General features: G+C 42.5%; 1 protein-coding gene across 1 annotated transcript in view; it reads right to left on the bottom strand.

Annotated features, from left to right (window-relative positions):
• Nucleotides 1-18,939, bottom strand: part of LOC140908333 (follicle-stimulating hormone receptor) — a 160,368-nt gene extending 141,429 nt beyond the window's left edge. The window contains exon 1 of the mRNA XM_073335303.1: nt 18,755-18,939. Within this exon, the coding sequence (XP_073191404.1) occupies nt 18,755-18,939 (185 nt within the window). The remainder of the gene's footprint in view (nt 1-18,754) is intronic.
• Nucleotides 18,940-19,147: the final 208 nt, after the last annotated feature.

Here is a 19,147-nt window from a genome sequence, read left to right as displayed (position 1 = left end):
GTTGGGATGCAGGAGTGGGTGAGGGCTCTGGGTTGGGGATGAGGGATGCAGGAGGGAGCTCTGGGTTTGGAGGGCTCAAGGCTGTGGGTTAGGGTGCAGGAGGACGTACGGACTCTGGGGTGGGGCCAGGGATGAGGGGTTTGGGGTTGGGGTGTGGGCTTACCTCAGGCCGCTCCCGGTCAGCAGCACAGCAGGGTTAAGGCAGGCTGCCTGCCTGCTTTGGGGCACCGCACTGTGCCCTGGAAGTGGCCAGCAGGTTCGGCTCCTATGCAGGGGGTTGCGGTCAGGAGGCTTCGCATGCGCTGCTCTTGCCAATGGGAGTCCAGAGTGGGTGCTCCTGGCAGGGGGCCAGCACGTGGATACCTGTAGCCCCCTGCCTAGGAGCCAGACCTGTTGGCTGCGTCCGGGGTGCAGCACAGTGTCCCAGGACTGGTATTGACTAGCCTGATTTAGCTCTTCAGCACTGCCAACAGGACCTTTAAACAGCCTGGTCAGCAGTGCTGACCGGAGCAAGCAGGGTCCTTTTTAGAAAACCAGACATCTGGTCACCCTAGATGAGTCCCAGGTAAATTTGTAGAGCTAGCTGAAGTTCTTTTGCACATGAAGTTCCTTTTGTTGGAAAGAGAATTTTTTTTTCCAAAGTGAAACTTTGTGTGAAAACTTTTATACTGAAATTTTCCCAGTTTTTGACCAGCTGTAAAAAATCTGGATCCAGATTACGAACACTTTGAAACTAGAGGGTGTCTAGATCTGGAGGTTTAGTTTAGTCCACTGTAGGAAAACTCTGAAATCTGGATCCTTTATTATCTCTGCTGGGGTTTTGGTTCAGGCCACTCATTTATTACAAATGCACGGATCATTTGCTTTGGAACATGTGCACAGTACATGACATTAATATTATGAAAATACTATATGAAACAACAACCAAATATTTTTTAAAAATTAAAAATATTTATAGATGCCTCCCCAAACAAAATATGAAGTACCAGCCCTGAATACACTTCAACAATAAAATATAGTATAGATGCAGAGACTTTTGGCAGGCCACATGCCATCCCAGAGGTGGGAGAACAGTGCAAGACACCAATCACCACTGTTAGCTTCTGTTCAGTCTGGTTAAATAGCTGGCATGAATTATGTGGGTTTTGTGCTCAGAAATAGTACATAAGATATCCTATCATTGTTGTGGCTGAATTATAGATAAATAGTGAAGAGTGAATAATACCCTTATAACAGAACAAACACGTGACAGATGTTAGTTGCATTGTTTAATACACTACTAGAAGGTGCTCAGATACTATGATGACGAACACTGTATAGGAACCTATATACAACTGTAGAATGGCCTTCATTCTTTCCAACAGCTATCCAGAAGCCTTTCACATATCTGACTTTTCTTTTATATCTTCAGGGACATAATTTTCTGTCAAATGTTCAACATTAAGTTTAAATCCATAAGTGGTTTCTATTGTGATCCAATCTGTGGTAGTTTTCATAAAGTTTTATGGCAAGCAGTGGCCTTGCCAGCAGATATACAACTCCGTCAGCTCCAGCAGAAACAAGAGGTTGACTATATTCTGGCTAAAACTCCAGCAAAATAAGCAAAATACCAATTATAATTCAAGGGCAGTGTAAATTATTTCATATTCAGACAGGAAGAATTGATTTTCCCAGCAGTGTCACTTATATTGTAATGATTATTGGATGTAAAACAACAAAAATGATGGGGGGAAAAAAAACAAAATTAGATTGGCTGGAGATCAATGGCTTATCTGGGCTGCTCACCTGGAAGGCAGTTAGTAAAACCATATTCAGTATTGAGTATTATGATATTTGGAACTTCCCCTTCCCTCCCCAATATTTTTTACTAGAATTTCAAAATAGAGAAAAAGAAAAAAAACAACCACGAACCCACCCCACACATTACCAGCAGGAATAGAAATGTAGAGCTGTAAATCTTGTCATTCTAAGGAAGGTTGTTTAATTTAAAAAATCAAGAACTTGCTGCGACAGAGAATAATTAAAGGGATCTAATTTGTAGAAGCATTTAGCTTTCATTATAATGTTTTCTTCAGCCTATAGACACAACCATTGATGACTCATGTGAGAATATTGCTGGCACAACTCAGCCTCTTGTGTTAGCCTAGATGTCGGTGCTGATTACCAAAGATAATACAGTAAAAATTATAGCCTCTATTAGGGCCTGATCCAAAATAGAATCAATAGGAGACCTTACCTGGAATGCAATAAGTTTTGGATAAACTCTATGCACTGTATACAAGCTTGAATATTAGAGATGGGGCTTAGCCATTTAATGACATAATGTAAACCTTTTTACCTAAACATCCTGAGCTGGAATATTTTAACTTGTAATATCACTTTATATCAACAGTTTATACCAAAAACTGTTGACCTTACATTCTTATTAGACTGTATCCACAATCAGCACATGAACTGTACATTAGGTACTGTACATCTTATCTAACTGATAGTCTTTGGTGCAAAAGGCTCATACTCAACTGGGCCTCATTTTGCATTGGGAATTCTGGTTTTTCATTAATACCTGCAAAAAGGAAAGACTGACACTACCATTCTTGAAATTTCTTTGAAATTTCATGTATATATACATATCAAGAAACAAACTTTTTTCAGAGGTTTTATGAAGTTTCATACCTTGTCTGAATTTCCGCCTCTAGTTATGATCTCATTATGCAGGGATATATTTTTGCCCTGTTTTATGAGGTGAATAGTTTGCTCAAGAGTTAAATGATTAACTGGATTTGCAAAAAGAATGAGAGAGCTGTGTATTTTTGTAGTTGATTACTCACTTGAGAAAACATACTGTCTAGGTTAGTATCTAAAGTTTTCTGAATACATTAAGTAGAATTAATTTACCATCTCTGAACTCTTGGGGTAGTCTTAGTGCTCAGCAATTCAGTACTTTTATCTAAGTTTCTTTTTTATTTTACAGCTACATGCAATTTGTTGCTGGAAATACCTTAGTCAAATGGTAGCTACAGTAAATATTACTGGAGAAGGTCATTCCGTCTCTGACTATCTCAAAAGAAAACAAGCTATACTTTGCTGTACTAAGAAATTGAACATAGCACTGTGAGCCTGTCACTTATAAAGGATGTTTATTTCCTAGTGTCTTGCTTATCACGCTGCAGTGTTTAAGAGATTGTTACTACTGCAGCAGTTCAGTAGTCTTATTGTGCGAGTGTCATTGTTATTACAATTTACCAACCCAATATTTAGGTCACCTGTTCTGAATTATTTAAGGCTATTAGTACTCAGAGGAAACACTGAAGTAAAGAATAGAAAGAGAATAACTTAATTGTCTAAGTTGGCTTTGTAGGTGTTCATAGAATATCAGGGTTGGAAGGGACCTCAGGAGGTCATCTAGTCCAACCCCCTGCTCAAAGCAGGGCCAATCCCCAATTTTTGCCCCCGATCTCTAAATGGCCCCCTCAGGAATTGAACTCACAACCCTGGGTTTAGCAGGCCAATGCTCCAACCACTGAGCTATCCGTCTCCCCGCACTGAGCTAGCCATCTCCCCCGTGTTCTTTTAATCTTTATACCTCTCTATTGCTCTCTTTCATTCAAGGTCAACTCTACAAATACACAGACTGTATCTGACTACCCATTTCTGCTGGCAAAGCTAGCACCTGATGTAATGAGTATTACTGTTTCAGTATTTGGAACGGGGGTAGGGCGAGAACAGTGCTTATTGGTTGACTTGGCACCTTTTTGATAGTGCATTTCAAGTAACTATCATCTTAATTTAAAACTGAATTTTTAAATGAGTGACAAAGAAAAAAACCCAAGAATTCCAGGATTAATGCACCAGCTGAATTCATCTTGGAAATGTGTGGTGTTAGTCTGATCGGTACAAGAGGTGCGCCTATGAATTCAGTACAAAGCTACATTATATAAAAAGAGGGACTTGTCAGCTGCCTTGACCTTATACTGTGAAAACAGCCACAGTGATGCAGTAAAGCCAAAACCCTACTTGGAAGGACCATATTTAGGCCAGCGTGGAGTCTGGGTGCTCTGCCTTCATGTGACTCTACAGAGTGCATACGCAAGAATAGCATATACTGTACAGGTTTCAGAGTAGCAGCCGTGTTTTTCGTGAGCTACAGCTTATGCTCAAATAAATTGGTTAGTCTCTAAGGTGCCACAAATCCTCCTTTTCTTCTTGTATATACTGTACAGAAAAATAAGGCCTGATCCAAAGCCCATTGAAGTCCACTTTTAAGCAGAAGGGATTGAGAATTTAATCTATTGCTTATAGATGTTTGATACTAGCATATTGTGGTTTAGAATAGTTTCTAAAATGAGCATGGTGGAGGCACTAAAGCTAAAGAGTGAGGCACTGACAGTAAAAAGAAAAGACTCCCATCTCGCCAAAGTAAGTTCTAACAAGCACTCCATGGATTGTAGAAAATCTTCAAGGAGACTCCCTGGTGGAGCTCTGAAGCAGCCCCTGCCTTATTCCCTATTTCTGCTGATAACCGCCACTGTGTTCCTTCAACTTGGAGGACATTAAGCAGCTGAATCTATACCTAGAACCAAGGCCATTCTTTGGCAGCCTGAAAGGGAAAAAAGATTCAAAACCTTGAACAAAAATGTGGCCTCCCTGTTTCCCAGTGTGTGAAAGCATTTCTCCAAGACTGTGTTCATGTCTCTGCCAGACAAACATAATGGCAAGCATAAAGTGTTGGGATCCCACAATCCTTAAACTACAGGGCAGTCCCCTTCCATACCGGGCCAGTGGTATGAGTGGAGGCCTTTAAAACTATTGATTGATAGGCATTTCAATGAGACTATTTCTGTAAAGCACCCAAACCAAGTCTCTGGATCCAAAGACCCTCTAACTCTGCAGGTGAGGTGTTCAAAAACCCAATCTAATTTTGCAGATTGATCCCATATATGTTCTTGCACACATGCACATGTAAAACAGCAGTAGCTGGTGTAAGAGTGACATGAGCCAGAGAAAATTAGACTTACTGTGCTATATAAATATACCGTAGATATCTATTTCCACATACAGTTCATCTATTTATGAAGAGATATAGCAGAGGGGGGAGAGAGAGAGGCACAGAAAGAGAGAAGCTAAATTTAGGCAAAAGTATCTCCTATACAATGGCTAAATCTGTCAATTTAGTAAGCTAACTGATCTATCAAGTTATCTGTAATTGAAATGCCTGCAAAAAAAAAAAAAAACCCTCTGCCTCAGCTGTCTTTAAATTTACTAAACTGTAACAGTACTCTGAAATGTTGCTCTTCTAATAAAATGACAGAAGCTGATATAAGTATAGAAATGAAGAAGGAGGAAAAGGTGATGATGCAGAAGTATCATGTCAAAATAAATGTTAGGAAAAAAGACAAGAATATATGCATCACTTGGACATTACAAATTTAAGCTATAACTTTGTACTATATTATTTAGGATACACAAGACAGCAGGTTTCAGAGTAACAGCCGTGTTAGTCTGTATTCGCAAAAAGAAAAGGAGGACTTGTGGCACTTTAGAGACTAACCCAATTTATCTGAGCATAAGCTTTCGTGAGCTACAGCTCACTTCATCGGATGCATACTGTGGAAAGTACAGAAGATATTTTTATACACACAAACCATGAAAAACTGGGTGTTTACCACTACAAAAGGTCTGTATTCGCGTGACCCGAGAGATTGAAGTGTTCTCTGACTGGTTTATGAATGTTATAATTCTTGAGGTCTGATTTGTGTCCGTTTATTCTTTTACGTAGAGACTGTCCAGTTTGACCAATGTACATGGCAGAGGGGCATTGATGGCACATATCACATTGGTGGATGTGCAGGTGAACAAGCCTCTGATAGTGTGGCTGATGTTATTAGGCCCTGCGATGGTGTCCCCTGAATAGAGATGTGGGCACAGTTGGCAACGGACTTTGTTGCAAGGATAGGTTCCTGGGTTAGTCGTTCTGTTTTCGACTTCTCCAACTCAAGGAATATTTCCAACACACCTCTGAACACCATACTAATCCACAGAGACCTTCCTACCAACACTACAAAAAGAAGGATTCTAGGTGGACTCCTCCTGAAGATCGAGACAGCAGACTGGACTTCTACATAGAGTGCTTCCGCCGACATGCACGGGCAGAAATTGTGGAAAAGCAGCATCACTTGCCCCACAACCTCAGAAACAACTCTGACATTATAATCAAAAAGGCTGACAAAGGAGGTGCTGTTGTCATCATGAATAGGTCGGAATATGAACAAGAGGCTGCTCGGCAGCTCTCCAATACCACTTTCTACAAGCCATTACCCTCTGATCCCACTGAGAGTTACCAAAAGCAACTACAGCATTTGCTCAAGAAACTCCCTGAAAAAGCACAAGATCAAATCCGCACAGACACACCCCTGGAACCCCGACCTGGGATGTTCTGTCTACTACCCAAAATCCATAAACCTGGAAATCCTGGGCGCCTCATCTCAGGCATTGGCACCCTGACAGCAGGATTGTCTGGCTATGTAGACTCCCTCTTCAGGCCCTACGCTACCAGCACTCCCAGCTACCTTCGAGACACCACTGACTTCCTGAGGAAACTACAATCCATCAGTGATCTTCCTGATAACACCATCCTGGCCACTATGGATGTAGAAGCCCTCTACACCAACATTCCACACAAAGATAGACTACAAGCCATCAGGAACACTATCCCCGATAATGTCACAGCTAACCTGGTGGCTGAACTTTGTGACTTTGTCCTCACCCATAACTATTTTACATTTGGGGACAATGTATACCTTCAAATCAGTGGCACTGCTATGGGTACCTGCATGGCCCCACAGTATGTCAACGTTTTTATGGCTGACTTAGAACAACGCTTCCTCAGCTCTCGTCCCCCAACGCCCCTACTCTACTTGCACTATATTGATGACATCTTCATCATCTGGACCCATGGAAAAGAAGCCCTTGAGGAATTCCACCATGATTTCAACAATTTCAGCAATGCCCCTCTGACATGTACATTGGGCAAACTGGACAGTCTCTATGTAAAAGAATAAATGGACACAAATCAGATGTCAAGAATTATAACATTCATAAACCAGTCGGAGAACACGTCAATCTCTCTGGTCACACGATTACAGACATGAAAGATGCGATATTACAACAGAAAAACTTCAAAACCAGACTCCAGCGAGAGACTGTTGAATTGGAATTCATTTGGAAATTGGATACAATTAACTTAGGCTTGAATAGAGACTGGGAGTGGCTAAGTCATTATGCAAGGTAACCTATTTTCCCTTGTTTTTTCCTACCCCCCCCCCCAGATGTTTTTGTTAAACCCTGGATTTGTGCTGGAAATGGCCCACCTTGATTATCATACACATTGTACGGAGTGATCACTTTAGAGAAGCTATTACCAGCAGGAGAGTGGGCTGGGGGGAGAGAAAGCCTTTTGTAGTGGTAAACACCCATTTTCTCATGGTTTGTGTGTATAAAAAGATCTTCCGTACTTTCCACAGTATGCATCCGATGAAGTGAGCTGTAGCTCATGGAAGCTTATGCTCAGATAAATTGGTTAGTCTCTAAGGTGCCACAAGTACTCCTTTTCTTTTTACAAGACAGCAGGTATGCACTCCATGCTGCTAAGTGTAAAGCTTTTCTGTGATGAGAAAAATTATAAAGGCATATGAAGGTACAATAGGTACTTTAAAAAGCCCTACAAATATATTGTAAAAGGAGTGTAGACTAGAGATTAGTGCACTGACTGGGTTTTTGTTTCACCTCTGCTATTGATTTGTGTGTGTGTGTGTGTGTGTGTACCCTCCTGAAAGTCATTTCTCCTTTGACTATAGGGTGACTAGGTGTCCAGTTTTCGACTGGAACATCTGATCAAAAAGGGATCCTGGCGGTGCTGACTGGGCCATTCACTGTCTGGTTGGCAGTGCCACGCAGAGGGACTGGCAGGCTCCTGGGAAGCAGCCGGAATGTCCCCCTCTGGCTTCTATGCATAGGGGCAGACAGGGAGCTCCACATGCTGCCCCTGTCCACAGGCACTGCCACTGCAGCTCCCATTGGCTACAGTTCCCGACCAATGGGCACTGTGGGGGCGCCAGTTGGTGCAGGGGCAGCTTGCGGAGCCCCCTGGCTGCCCTTATGCATAGGAGCTGGAGGGGGGACATGCCACTGCTTCCAGGAGCCACCTGAGGTAAGCACCTCCTGGAGCTGCACCCTTCCCACGCCCCAACCCCCTACCCCAGACCTGATCCCACCTGCTGCCCTCCAAACCCTTCATCCCCAGCCCGGAGCACCCTCCTGCACCCCAAACCCTCATCTCTAGCCCCATCCAAGAGCTTGTACCCCCAGCCAGAGCCTCTCTCCCCCCCTCACTCTCACAGAACTTGGGAGGCAGGCCAGTCCTTGCTTACAGACAGCCCCTCAACCTGAAGCAAATACTCACCAACAACTACACACCACACCACAGAAACACTGACCCAGGAACCAGTCCCTGTAGCAAACCTCGTTGCCTACTCTGTCCCCATATCTACTCTAGCAACACCATCAGAGGACCCAACTACATGAGCCACACCATCAGGGGCTCATTCACCTGCACAGCTACAAATGTGATTTATGCCATCATGTGCTAGCAATGCCCCTCTGCCATGTACATTGGCCAAACAGGACAGTCTCTACATAAAAGAATAAATGGACACAAATCAGACATCAGGAATGGTAACATACAAAAGCCAGTAGGAGAGCACTTCAGTCTCCCTGGACATTTAATAACAGATTTAAAAGTAGCCATCCTTAAACAAAAAAAAACTTCAGAAACAGACCAAAGAAACTGCAGAGCTACAATTCATTTGCAAATTTAACACCATTAATTTGGGCTTGAATAGGGACTGGGAGTGGCTGGCTCACTAAAAAAGCAATTTTCCCTCTCTTGGCATTGACACCTCCTCACTAATTATTGGGAGCGGACCACATCCACCCTGACTGAATTGGCCTTGTTAACACTGGTTCTCCACTTGTAAGGTAACTCCCTTCTCTTCATGTGTCAGTATATTGATGCCTGCATCTGTAATTTTCACTCCGTGCATCTGAAGAAGTGGGTTTTTTTTTACCCACGAAAGCTTATGCCCAAATAAATCTGTTAGTCTTTTAGGTGCCACCCAACTCCTTGTTGTTTTTGTGGATACAGACTAACACAGCTACCCTTCTGATATCTTTCTCAGAGTGTGTTTGTTGGAGCCCTGAAAGCAATAATGCACTATCTATGTCACATGATGAAATAGGAGGCAAGGAATCCGAGATGAATCTGAAGTTTGAAGTTAAGATCCAGATCCTAATTCTGCCAAACCATGGAGTGACAGGGAGGGGGGATGAGTAAAAGGGTGAGAGGACCGGTCCATCTCCAGATAAATATCCGGAGCTGTTACAGAGGGCAACTATGACACATACTTCAAGCAGGTAAATAAAGAAAGCCGGTCACATTCTTAACCTGCCAGCTTGACAGTCTTCCTCTAAATTTTTTAAAAGGTATTTTTAACTATTTTCCCTTCTCCACCCATTTTGTCAAGAGAATATTTCAGTTACAAAAAAGACAGCACCTCCCTCCTCTCCTTGCACCCTCCCCTGGTAACTTTATCAAATATGAAAAAAAGAAGTGCCAATATAATTGTTCTTCTATCTCCTAGGTCACCAGCTTTAAAAAAAAAACACAAAAAACGGTTTCTCTCTCTCTCCCCCCTACTAAAAGAAACCAAATGAGGAAAAAGCAAAGCTTTTGCCTCATCCCCATCTTGCAGGATTCTCACTTTCATGCTATGTTTGGAATGTGCATATAGTACATCAGAAGCTCTTTTATCTAGCTCAGAACAAAACTGTGTCCTCCTCTTTCTCCCCCATTCCTCTCAATAACATTTTCATTCCTTAACAACGCTGATGTTCCCAAACCCAAAGTTTCCTGAGCTTCATTTAAAAACATTTCAAAGCATTACAGTAAATAGTGTTCCCTCCCCCACCCCTGCCTCCCTCCTCCTCCAGAGAATTTGAGCAGAGAGTTCTGTTTCCAGAAACATTTTGTGATGTTCCTATCTGAGTTTAATAACTGATCGTTCCATCTGTCTGGAGAGTTTGTTTTTTGGGAAATTAGATGAGATACACAGCATTTGTCCCATTAGAAAACAGTATGCTTTCTAAGCCTGAACTTGAGAAACGTTTTTGTTATTGGGCCTGGGATGCTTCAGACATTGATATTCCAAATTATTTTCTGGAATTGGATGATTCTTCTAACACTTCTGCCAGTGTTTGTACAGAACGGGTTGTGATGCTTTTTGGCCACATACATAAATGGAGAGTTCTTTGTTTTCTGCTCTTGATTCCACAAGCAATGGACCTGAATCCTGGAGACTAGAAAGACAAATATTGGAAGAGATTGAAAGGAAAAAAAAATCAAGTAAATTTCCTGCAACTCTTACGCATGCATGGATTTCAGTGCCTCTTCATGTATTGGTATATAATGCCTGCATCTGTAATTTTCACTCCATGCATCTGAAGAAGTGTTTTTTTATCTATGAAAGCTTATGCCCAAATAAATCTGTTAGTCTTTAAGGTGCCACCAGACTCCTTGTTGTTTTAGTGAAGCAATATGTATAAGAACAAAGGCCAAGGTGTTGCTATGCCCTGTGTTACAACGCCTATCTGATTTAGGTTTCAGAGTAGCAGCTGTGTTAGTCTGTATTCACAAAAAGAAAAGGAGTACTAGTGGCACCTTAGAGACTAAACCAATTTATTTGAGCATAAGCTTTAGTGAGCTACAGCTCACTTCATCGGATGCATTCAGTGGAAAATACAGTGAGGAGACTTATATACACACAGAACATGAAAAAATGGGGTGTTGTCATACACACTGTAAGGAGAGTGATCACTTAAGATGAGCTATTACCAGCAGGAGAGTGGGGGGGCGGGGGGAGAGAAGAAAACTTTTTGTAGTGATAATCAAGGTGGGCCATACTACAAAAGGTTTTCTTCTCTCCCCCCCGCCCCCCCACTCTCCTGCTGGTAATAGCTCATCTTAAGTGATCACTCTCCTTACAGTGTGTATGACAACACCCCATTTTTTCATGTTCTGTGTATATAAGTCTCCTCACTGTATTTTCCACTGAATGCATCCGATGAAGTGAGCTGTAGCTCACGAAAGCTTATGCTCAAATAAATTGGTTTAGTCTTTAAGGTGCCACTAGTACTCCCTTTCTTTTATCTGATTTAGGATTATCAATGGGATTTATGCTCCCAAGGGCCTAAATCCCTTTTGAAAATGAGATTGAGGATTCTAAATCACTTTTTGCAATGCTAGATATTATTTAAAAATCTGGCCCTTAGCAAGGATTGCAGGATTGGATTCATATTTATATGCTTGAGTAAAGATGGCTCAATAGGACTCCTTATTAAAGCTAATGTAATTGCAAGGCAATCAGGAAGAATAATTTTCTATATTCTCAGAACTTGTGTGAAATCCAGGCTTGAATCTGACCTATGACTTGATATTTTAATGACCTAAATTTTATTGCTACAGAGAGCAGTCTAATCAAACGAGAGGCAAAGGGTGTAAAATAATTTACATGTTTTATCTGTAAAGGTCAATTTCTGAAAAAGAATGTGACCATTTCTACTAAGGTGTTTACCCGTCAAAGGCAAAACCAATATACTGCATTATGAAAAATAGCACATACTTTTTACAAGATATTTTTTGGCACAAGGATTAATCATTACTAACAGCTGCTATTAAGAGTTAGTGGTCTTCCACAATGAACAGTTGATAGGGGCCTGATCCTCAACTGGTGAAAATGTCAGTTTAAGTTAACTGTGGACTTGTCCCAAATACTTTTAGATTTTCAAAGCGGTTACGCTGTTCACTATTTAGTGTTTCTACTTTAGCTAGTTTTCCTAGAAACTGTTTTCTTATTTCTAAGAAAAGGAAAAAACAAATAGATGAAAGATGATAAATATTTAATTTGCTGATGCTTTTCCAATGCACTTCTAATGACCCCTACAACATGTCAAAATAATTTGAACCTTTCAGCATCACAACTTAAACTAAAGGAATAACCCCATAGTTTGTTGCAGTAGTAGTGTGCCTAAGACCTGATACCTGCCACTCCCCACATCATTAGGGCCCAGTGTAGGCCACCAATAGGTTGGAGGTGTGGGGGGCAGCACAACACCTGCACAAAAGACAGATAAGGGCACAAGAAAACATATGACTAGCATAAAAGGTATTAGGCATAAGCAGAAGACAGACAGAGGGTTAAGGCAAGGGCTACCTAAGTGGTTGAGCTGGGTTAGGTGCCTAACTCCAGGAGAGGGTTCACAGCTGAGGATCCTGAGCAGAGAGAGGTATATCTCTCTAGTCCATCACTAGGTGCACCAGGTCAGCTAGTTAAGTACTTAAGACCCAGGGTATGGGAGACTCAGGTTCAAATCCCCACTCTGTCCAAGAGGAGCAGGAATTCGGGAGGTGGGAGACCTTGGTTTAAGTTCTTGCTTCTCTCAGAGTATGGATTTGAATCTGTCTCCCATATCCTGTGAATGCTCTAGGGCTATTGGCTATAAAGGGCCATCACCTGTAGGTAAGGCAGCCTCAAAACATACCTACTGGATCAAGCCCCAGAGGCTTAATAGGCAGAGGAATGCCTAATTTGTGAATCTGCTGGGGTTTAGGTGTGAGCTAGGCATCAGGTGGCAGCATGCATACCCACTGACGGACACTTGGATGCCTAAGGAATTTAGGTGCCTACAGGGTTAGGCAGCCCCTAAGCAAGGTTTGTGAGGATTTAAAGGCCAGATTCTGAAGCCTAAAAATGGCAGTTAGGCACCTGAATCTCTTCGTGGATCTAGCCTAGAGTGTCTAGCTTGGGACCATTAGGTGGTAGGCTACCCCAGGGTTATATATTGCAATGCTGAGTGGTGCAATGCCTGAGTAACTTTGAGGATCTGGGACCTAAATCCCATTGATAGCAATGGAAGTTAGGCATTGAGGTGCTTTTAAAAAGCTCACTAGTGCCTATCTGCATTTTTAGGTGCCTAAATATTTTTAAAAATCTGGCCCTTAGGTCTTGCAATGCTAAAAGCCAAGCCCTGAGTCCCATTGTCCACACCTTAAAGTTAGTCTAGTTTAGTAGTGTGTGAATTTAAAGTGAAATAGCTATTCCAGAGAAGACTCCATGTAAAGACACTTTTATTCCACATTAAAGAGTGCCTTTTTCTGGTTTTGCATAGTCCACGTCCAAAAGAGATCAAGCTAATTCAGAACAAGGAACTATTATTCCAGACAAGTGTCCGCACATGAAGTTATTCCAGAATAGCTGTTCCCAAATAACTCTACGAGCTTGTCTACACTTATCGAGGGATTGATGCACGGTGAGCAATTCATTGCCACTCAAAGACCCACTAAATCAACTGCAGATTGCTCTCTCATCGACTCCTGTATTCCACGGGAACAAGAAGAGTAAGGGAAGCCAACAGGAGAGCATCTCCAGTTGATATAGCACAGTGTGGATGCCACAGTAAGTAGATCTAAGCTATGTCAACTTGAGTTATGCTATTCACATAACTCAGATTGCATAGCTTAGATCGATTTTCCCCTGTAGTGTAGACAAGGCCTCAATGCAGATAAATCCTCAGGCTATGTCTACACTTACAGTGCTGCAGTTATGCTGCTGTAGCACTTCAGTCAAGATATCCACCACAGCAATGAGAAGGGTTGTTCTGTTGATGTATCATTTTCTATGTTGGGGGTTAGATCAGCATAGCTACAACTTTTAGGCATGTGTATTTCTCACACCTCTGAGAGACACAGCAGATGTAAGTTGTCAATGTAGTGCCAGCATTCAGTCTCTTTCAACAATGGGACTTAGGGTAACATTGTCAAAAGTACCTAGAACTTTACATGCACCCATTCTAACTACAAACAATGTTCACATTTTGATATCATCAGGATTTCCTTTGCCAAAGTATCTTGGCTACCTCTGAGGGCATGACAGATGTGATTAATGAAATTTAACATTAAACAAGAACAGTCAATGAACACTAAGACATGCTGTTTTCATTTCCACAAGATCCTCTACGATGCTGACTCAGAGTCAGGAGAAGTTGCAGAAATAATATATATTGTTGAAGAATTTGTGGCACAGGAAAATGAATGCTGAATGCATGGTTCTTCGCCATCTGGGTATGAATTCATATTCTACTCAGATGAATTGGAGGTTGGATTCTATCTTCTATCTTGCCATTGCAAGTCTCTCAGGCTTCCTGGCTCCCTTTCCCCTCACCACAGCTTAGCTCATGCTCCATCTACCTTTGACCTCATAGGTCTCTCATCCTGGCTGTGTTTCTGCATTGGACCTTCATATTGTATGCTCACATCTCATACACTGTGTACTCTGGGAAACTCCTCTTAGGTACAACTTGCTGTGCCAAAATGTAGTACCTGCATGGGGCTTTTCACATTCCAAACAATAACTAGTTTATACAACATTGTGCAGTAGGCAACTTATGACTACCAACATTGTACAACTGAAGAAACTGAAGCATGGATTCACCAAGGGAAAGTCATGCCTGACTAATCTAATTGCCTTCTACGAAGAGATAACTGGCTCTGTGGATGAGGGGAAAGCAGTGGACGTGTTATTCCTTGACTTTAGCAAAGCTTTAGACACGGTCTCCCACAGTATTCTTGCCATCAAGTTAAAGAAATATGGGCTGTATGAATGGACTATAAAGGTGGATAGAAAACTGGCTAGATTGTCAGGCTCAACAGGTAGTGATCAATGGCTCCATGTCTAGTTGGCAACTGATATCAAGCGGAGTGCCCCAAGGGTCAGTCCTGGGGCCGGTTTTGTTCAATATCTTCATAAATGATCTGGAGTGAATTGCACCCTCAGCAAGCTTGCAGATGACACTAAACTGGGAGAAGGGGTAGATACGCTGGAGGGTAGGGATAGGATACAGAGGGCCCTTGACAAATTAGAGGATTGGGCCAAAAGAAATCTGATGAGGTTCAACAAGGACAAGTGCAGAGTCCTGCACTTAGGAAGGAAGAATCCCATGCACTGCTACAGATTAGGGACCGAATGGCTCAGCAGTAGTTCTGCAGAAAAGGACCTAAGGGTTACAGTGGACAAGAAGCTGGATATCAGTCAACAGTGTGCCCTTGTTGCCAAGAAGGCCAATGGCATTTTGGGCTGTATAAGTAGGGGCATAGCGAGCAGATCGAGGGACGTGATCGTTCCCCTCTATTCGACATTGGTGAGGCCTCATCTGGAGTACTGTGTCCAGTTTTGGGCCCCACGCTTCAAGAAGGATGTGGATAAATTGGAGAGAGTCCAGCGAAGGGCAACAAAAATGATTCGGGGTCTGGAACACATGAGTTATGAGGAGAGGCTGAGGGAGCTGGGATTATTTAGCCTGCAGAAGAGAAGAATGAGGGGGGATTTGATAGCTGCTTTCATCTACCTGAAAGGGGGTTCCAAAGAGGATGGCTCTAGACTGTTCTCAATGGTAGCAGATAACAGAACGAGGAGTAATGGTCTCAAACTGCAGTGGGGGAGGTTTAGGTTGGATATTAGAAAAAACTTTTTCACTAGGAGGGTGGTGTAGCTCTGGAATGTGTTACCTAGGGAGGTGGTGGAATCTCCTTCCTTTGACGTTTTTAAGATCAGGCTTGACAAAGCCCTGTCTGGGATGATTTAGTTGGGGATTGGTCCTGCTTTGAGCAGGGGGTTGGACTAGATGACCTCCTGAGGTCCCTTCCAACCCTGATATTCTATGATTCTATGAGTGTTGTGACACACTGCACCCCCTCGCCCAGAGTTACTGCTTCTGCCCCATACTGGGCTACGGGCAGCCCCATCCCCCACCCCCAGTGAGGCTACGGTGAGGGGCAGCAATAGTGGGGGAAGAGGGTTAGGGGGAGTCCTCCTCTCTGGCCCTAGCCCCGGGGCAGCCTGTCTGCGCCCCAAACTCCTCAACCCTGGTCCTGCCCCATCCCAGAACCTGTGCCCGCAGCCAGAACCCTCACCCCCTGCACCCCAACCCCCAGCCCAGACCCTGCACCCAAACTCCCTCCCAGAGCACATCCCCCACACCCACTCCTCCTGCCCCAGCCCAGCCCCCATACCAAACTCCCTCCCAGAGCCCATCCCCTGTACCCCAACTGCCTGCCCCAGCCCAGACCCCACACCCCAACTCCCTCCCAGAGCCCACGCCTTGCACCCAAATGCCTTCCCAGCGGCCACCCCCTGCCCCAGCCTAGAACCCAGCACCTCCCCCCTCCCACACCCAAACTTCCTCCCAAACCCTTAGGGAGGTGGGGTGTGTGTGTGGGTGCATGTGCGTGAGAGAGAGACGTGGACCTGTTCTGGCACCACCAAAAATTATGCAAACCTGCTGCCCCTGTTTAAACCTGCAAATGACTCGTGCCCATGCTGAAGAGGAAAGTGAAAAACATGAACAGTACTGTATCTCTGCTCTCTCTCACAATCAGCACCTGAGTGAAAAGCAGCTGACAGAAGCTGAGCCCAGGCAAAAAGATATGATGCCAGTAGAAAGAGGAAAGCGTTTGCCTCTTTTATAGCACCCCTCATTACAGATTATTACTATTACTATTACTACTGTGGATCCTTTTGGACTCCTAGGTGCTGTTGAAGAAATGCAAGGTTAGAGAAGAATCTAGTTATGTTGAGAATCTGCAGTGCTAGTTGGAGTGCAGAGTTAAATCAGTACATCTGACCCATAGCAAAGTGTGCCTTGAGCAGAAAGATGCCATTTATACAGTCTCTTTTCTAACACATCATGGACCTTTAAGGCTAGTTCTGACACTAGTTCTGACACAGTTCATAGTGAGGGTCTAGTTCTATGCTCATTTACACAGATGTATATTAGGGATGACTATGGGTAACCTTACTGAACCTGACCTTACTGAAATCAATTAAAGTTTTGTCCTTGATTACAATGGGGACAAGATTTCATCAAGGGATTTAAACTGGTGGAAGTGAAAAGACAGTCTGGCCTGTGTTTCTAACTCTCATGGCTATTTTCAGAGTAGCAGCCGTGTTAGTCTGTATTCACAAAAAGAAAAGGAGTACTTGTGGCACAAACGCTTATGCTCAAATAAATTTGTTATTCTCTAAGGTGCCACAAGTACTCCTTTTCTCATGGCTATATAATTCGATGCTTTCTTCTTGAAATTTTATTTATTTACTGTTTTTAAACATACAAAGACTTTCTCCAAATAGCCTGTTTGACCCACAGGGTCAATAGTCATTCTGAGAAGCTAGCTAATTAGAAATCCCCTGATAACTCCTTAAATGGCTGACCACTCCTTAACAAGCCCCCACTGTAACAGGTGTGTATGTTTTAGGGTTCCATTTCCTTATTAAAGTAAGGATATACTGATTTATGTAGTACCTAGTTGGCAGATTCTAGCCATGTAATCTAAAGAAACAAATCACAATTAGCTATCTATACTTGGAGTGTGGTTCACCCAGGATTTAGGCCACCCAAATTGTACATGGATTATTTTCCCTCTAGTTGGTTGTATAATGATTTAAATATTCACTGCCTTCCTGTAGTTAATTTAGTCATTTTTTCAAGAGTCTCACTGCAGTCTATTGCTTTTATTTAAGCTGAGTGCCTAACACAAATTTTGACCACTCCTTCTGTTGATTAAAAATAAAATCCTTTGTGCTCAAAAGCTGTGGGGTAATTTTAGCATAACAGATGTAAAATGGTTTGTAAGAGCTAGCTAGTGAACCATCAGCTGTGTTATTCTGCCTTGGCCCTTCCATCCAAACTGGCTGCTATAATTACTATTAAAGGATTTACCCAGGTATGCTCATTTTACGTTAGGTTTGTGATATTAGCCGATAATGGGTGAAGGTGCTTTAAAGCAAAGAAAGAGAGAAAACACCTTGGCTTATTTTAATGGTCAATATTAGCTTTGAGAATTATCTCACTAGTCTTGTCACCATATTGGAAGATATCTGATGTCTAGTACTGTACATGTCATCCTATGGGAAACAATTCTAAAAACTATAAAGCAATTAGCTGAGACAATGCTAAATCTTTGCTTTATTTATCATCATGAATGCAGTCAGCATTTCAATGAATGATGAGAATCACCTTTTTATTCAGAAATTTTTGGGGGGTGTGGGTGGGAGGGACTGATAACCCTGTAAAGTGCTGCATGACTGCACATGAAAACCACAAGTTCCTTTTTGGCAAATCAACACTTCTCTAGAGAGTTACTACTGTACAAACAAAATGTTTCCAAAGTTCCTTATGGCAAACAAAACATGGTACATATTCCACTCATTTTCAGTTATGCTAAAGCAGGTTGTAAGGAAAGCTTAGATTCCTAGATGCTAGGATAATACTAATAATAAAAAAAATAGATTCCTTTTGAAGCATACACTTTGCAATATTTAACTGATCTTTTCTCATCAAAGGTGTTAAAATAGAGATTAGAGTAACAGAGGCTCTTATTATACAGAATATTAAGGTTTTGAGGGGGATATGGTGGTTTAATGAGTGTGACAGAGTTCTCTGCTTTTAAAACAGCTGGTATAAGTCTCTTACACAAAGCCCTGGACTCTTCCAAAACTGAGCATGTTGACTTGCCAAGCAGCAGTTTATTTTGCAAGGTAACAGCAAAGCCGCTGCTTGAAAATTGCAACAGCTCCCTTTCCTTACTTACAGTTCAGTGGAGTTTCTGGGAATGTCCCGAGGAATCTGGATCACTTTGCTTTCCTGACAGATGAATATTCTGTCAGAGCACTGACAGAGATGATGCTGACATCCAAAGCAACCACCCAGGAAAACCACCAAACAGATTAAAAAAAGAGACATGTTTGTCTTTACATCTGTGCTCTCCTCCCTCATTTTAAAGGAAGGCTCTACAGCCTTCTACTGCATGACTAAAAATGACTCCTCTAATTGAAGATCCGCCTTAAAAGCTGAAGTGAATCATGTGATTCTTAGGGGATGACTTCTTTGCAAGTTTCAGTTCATGGCCTGTGCTCCATAAGCATTTTAGGGAAGGTGTGGAGAGGAACTGTATACTAACAGGAACTTGTTATGTGATAAAACT

This window comes from Lepidochelys kempii, chromosome 3, assembly GCF_965140285.1.
Source record: "Lepidochelys kempii isolate rLepKem1 chromosome 3, rLepKem1.hap1, whole genome shotgun sequence".
Classification (NCBI taxonomy): Eukaryota; Metazoa; Chordata; order Testudines; family Cheloniidae; genus Lepidochelys; species Lepidochelys kempii.
The sequence above is the reverse complement of the archived record's forward strand: the minus strand, read 5'-3'. Positions and strand labels throughout refer to the sequence as shown.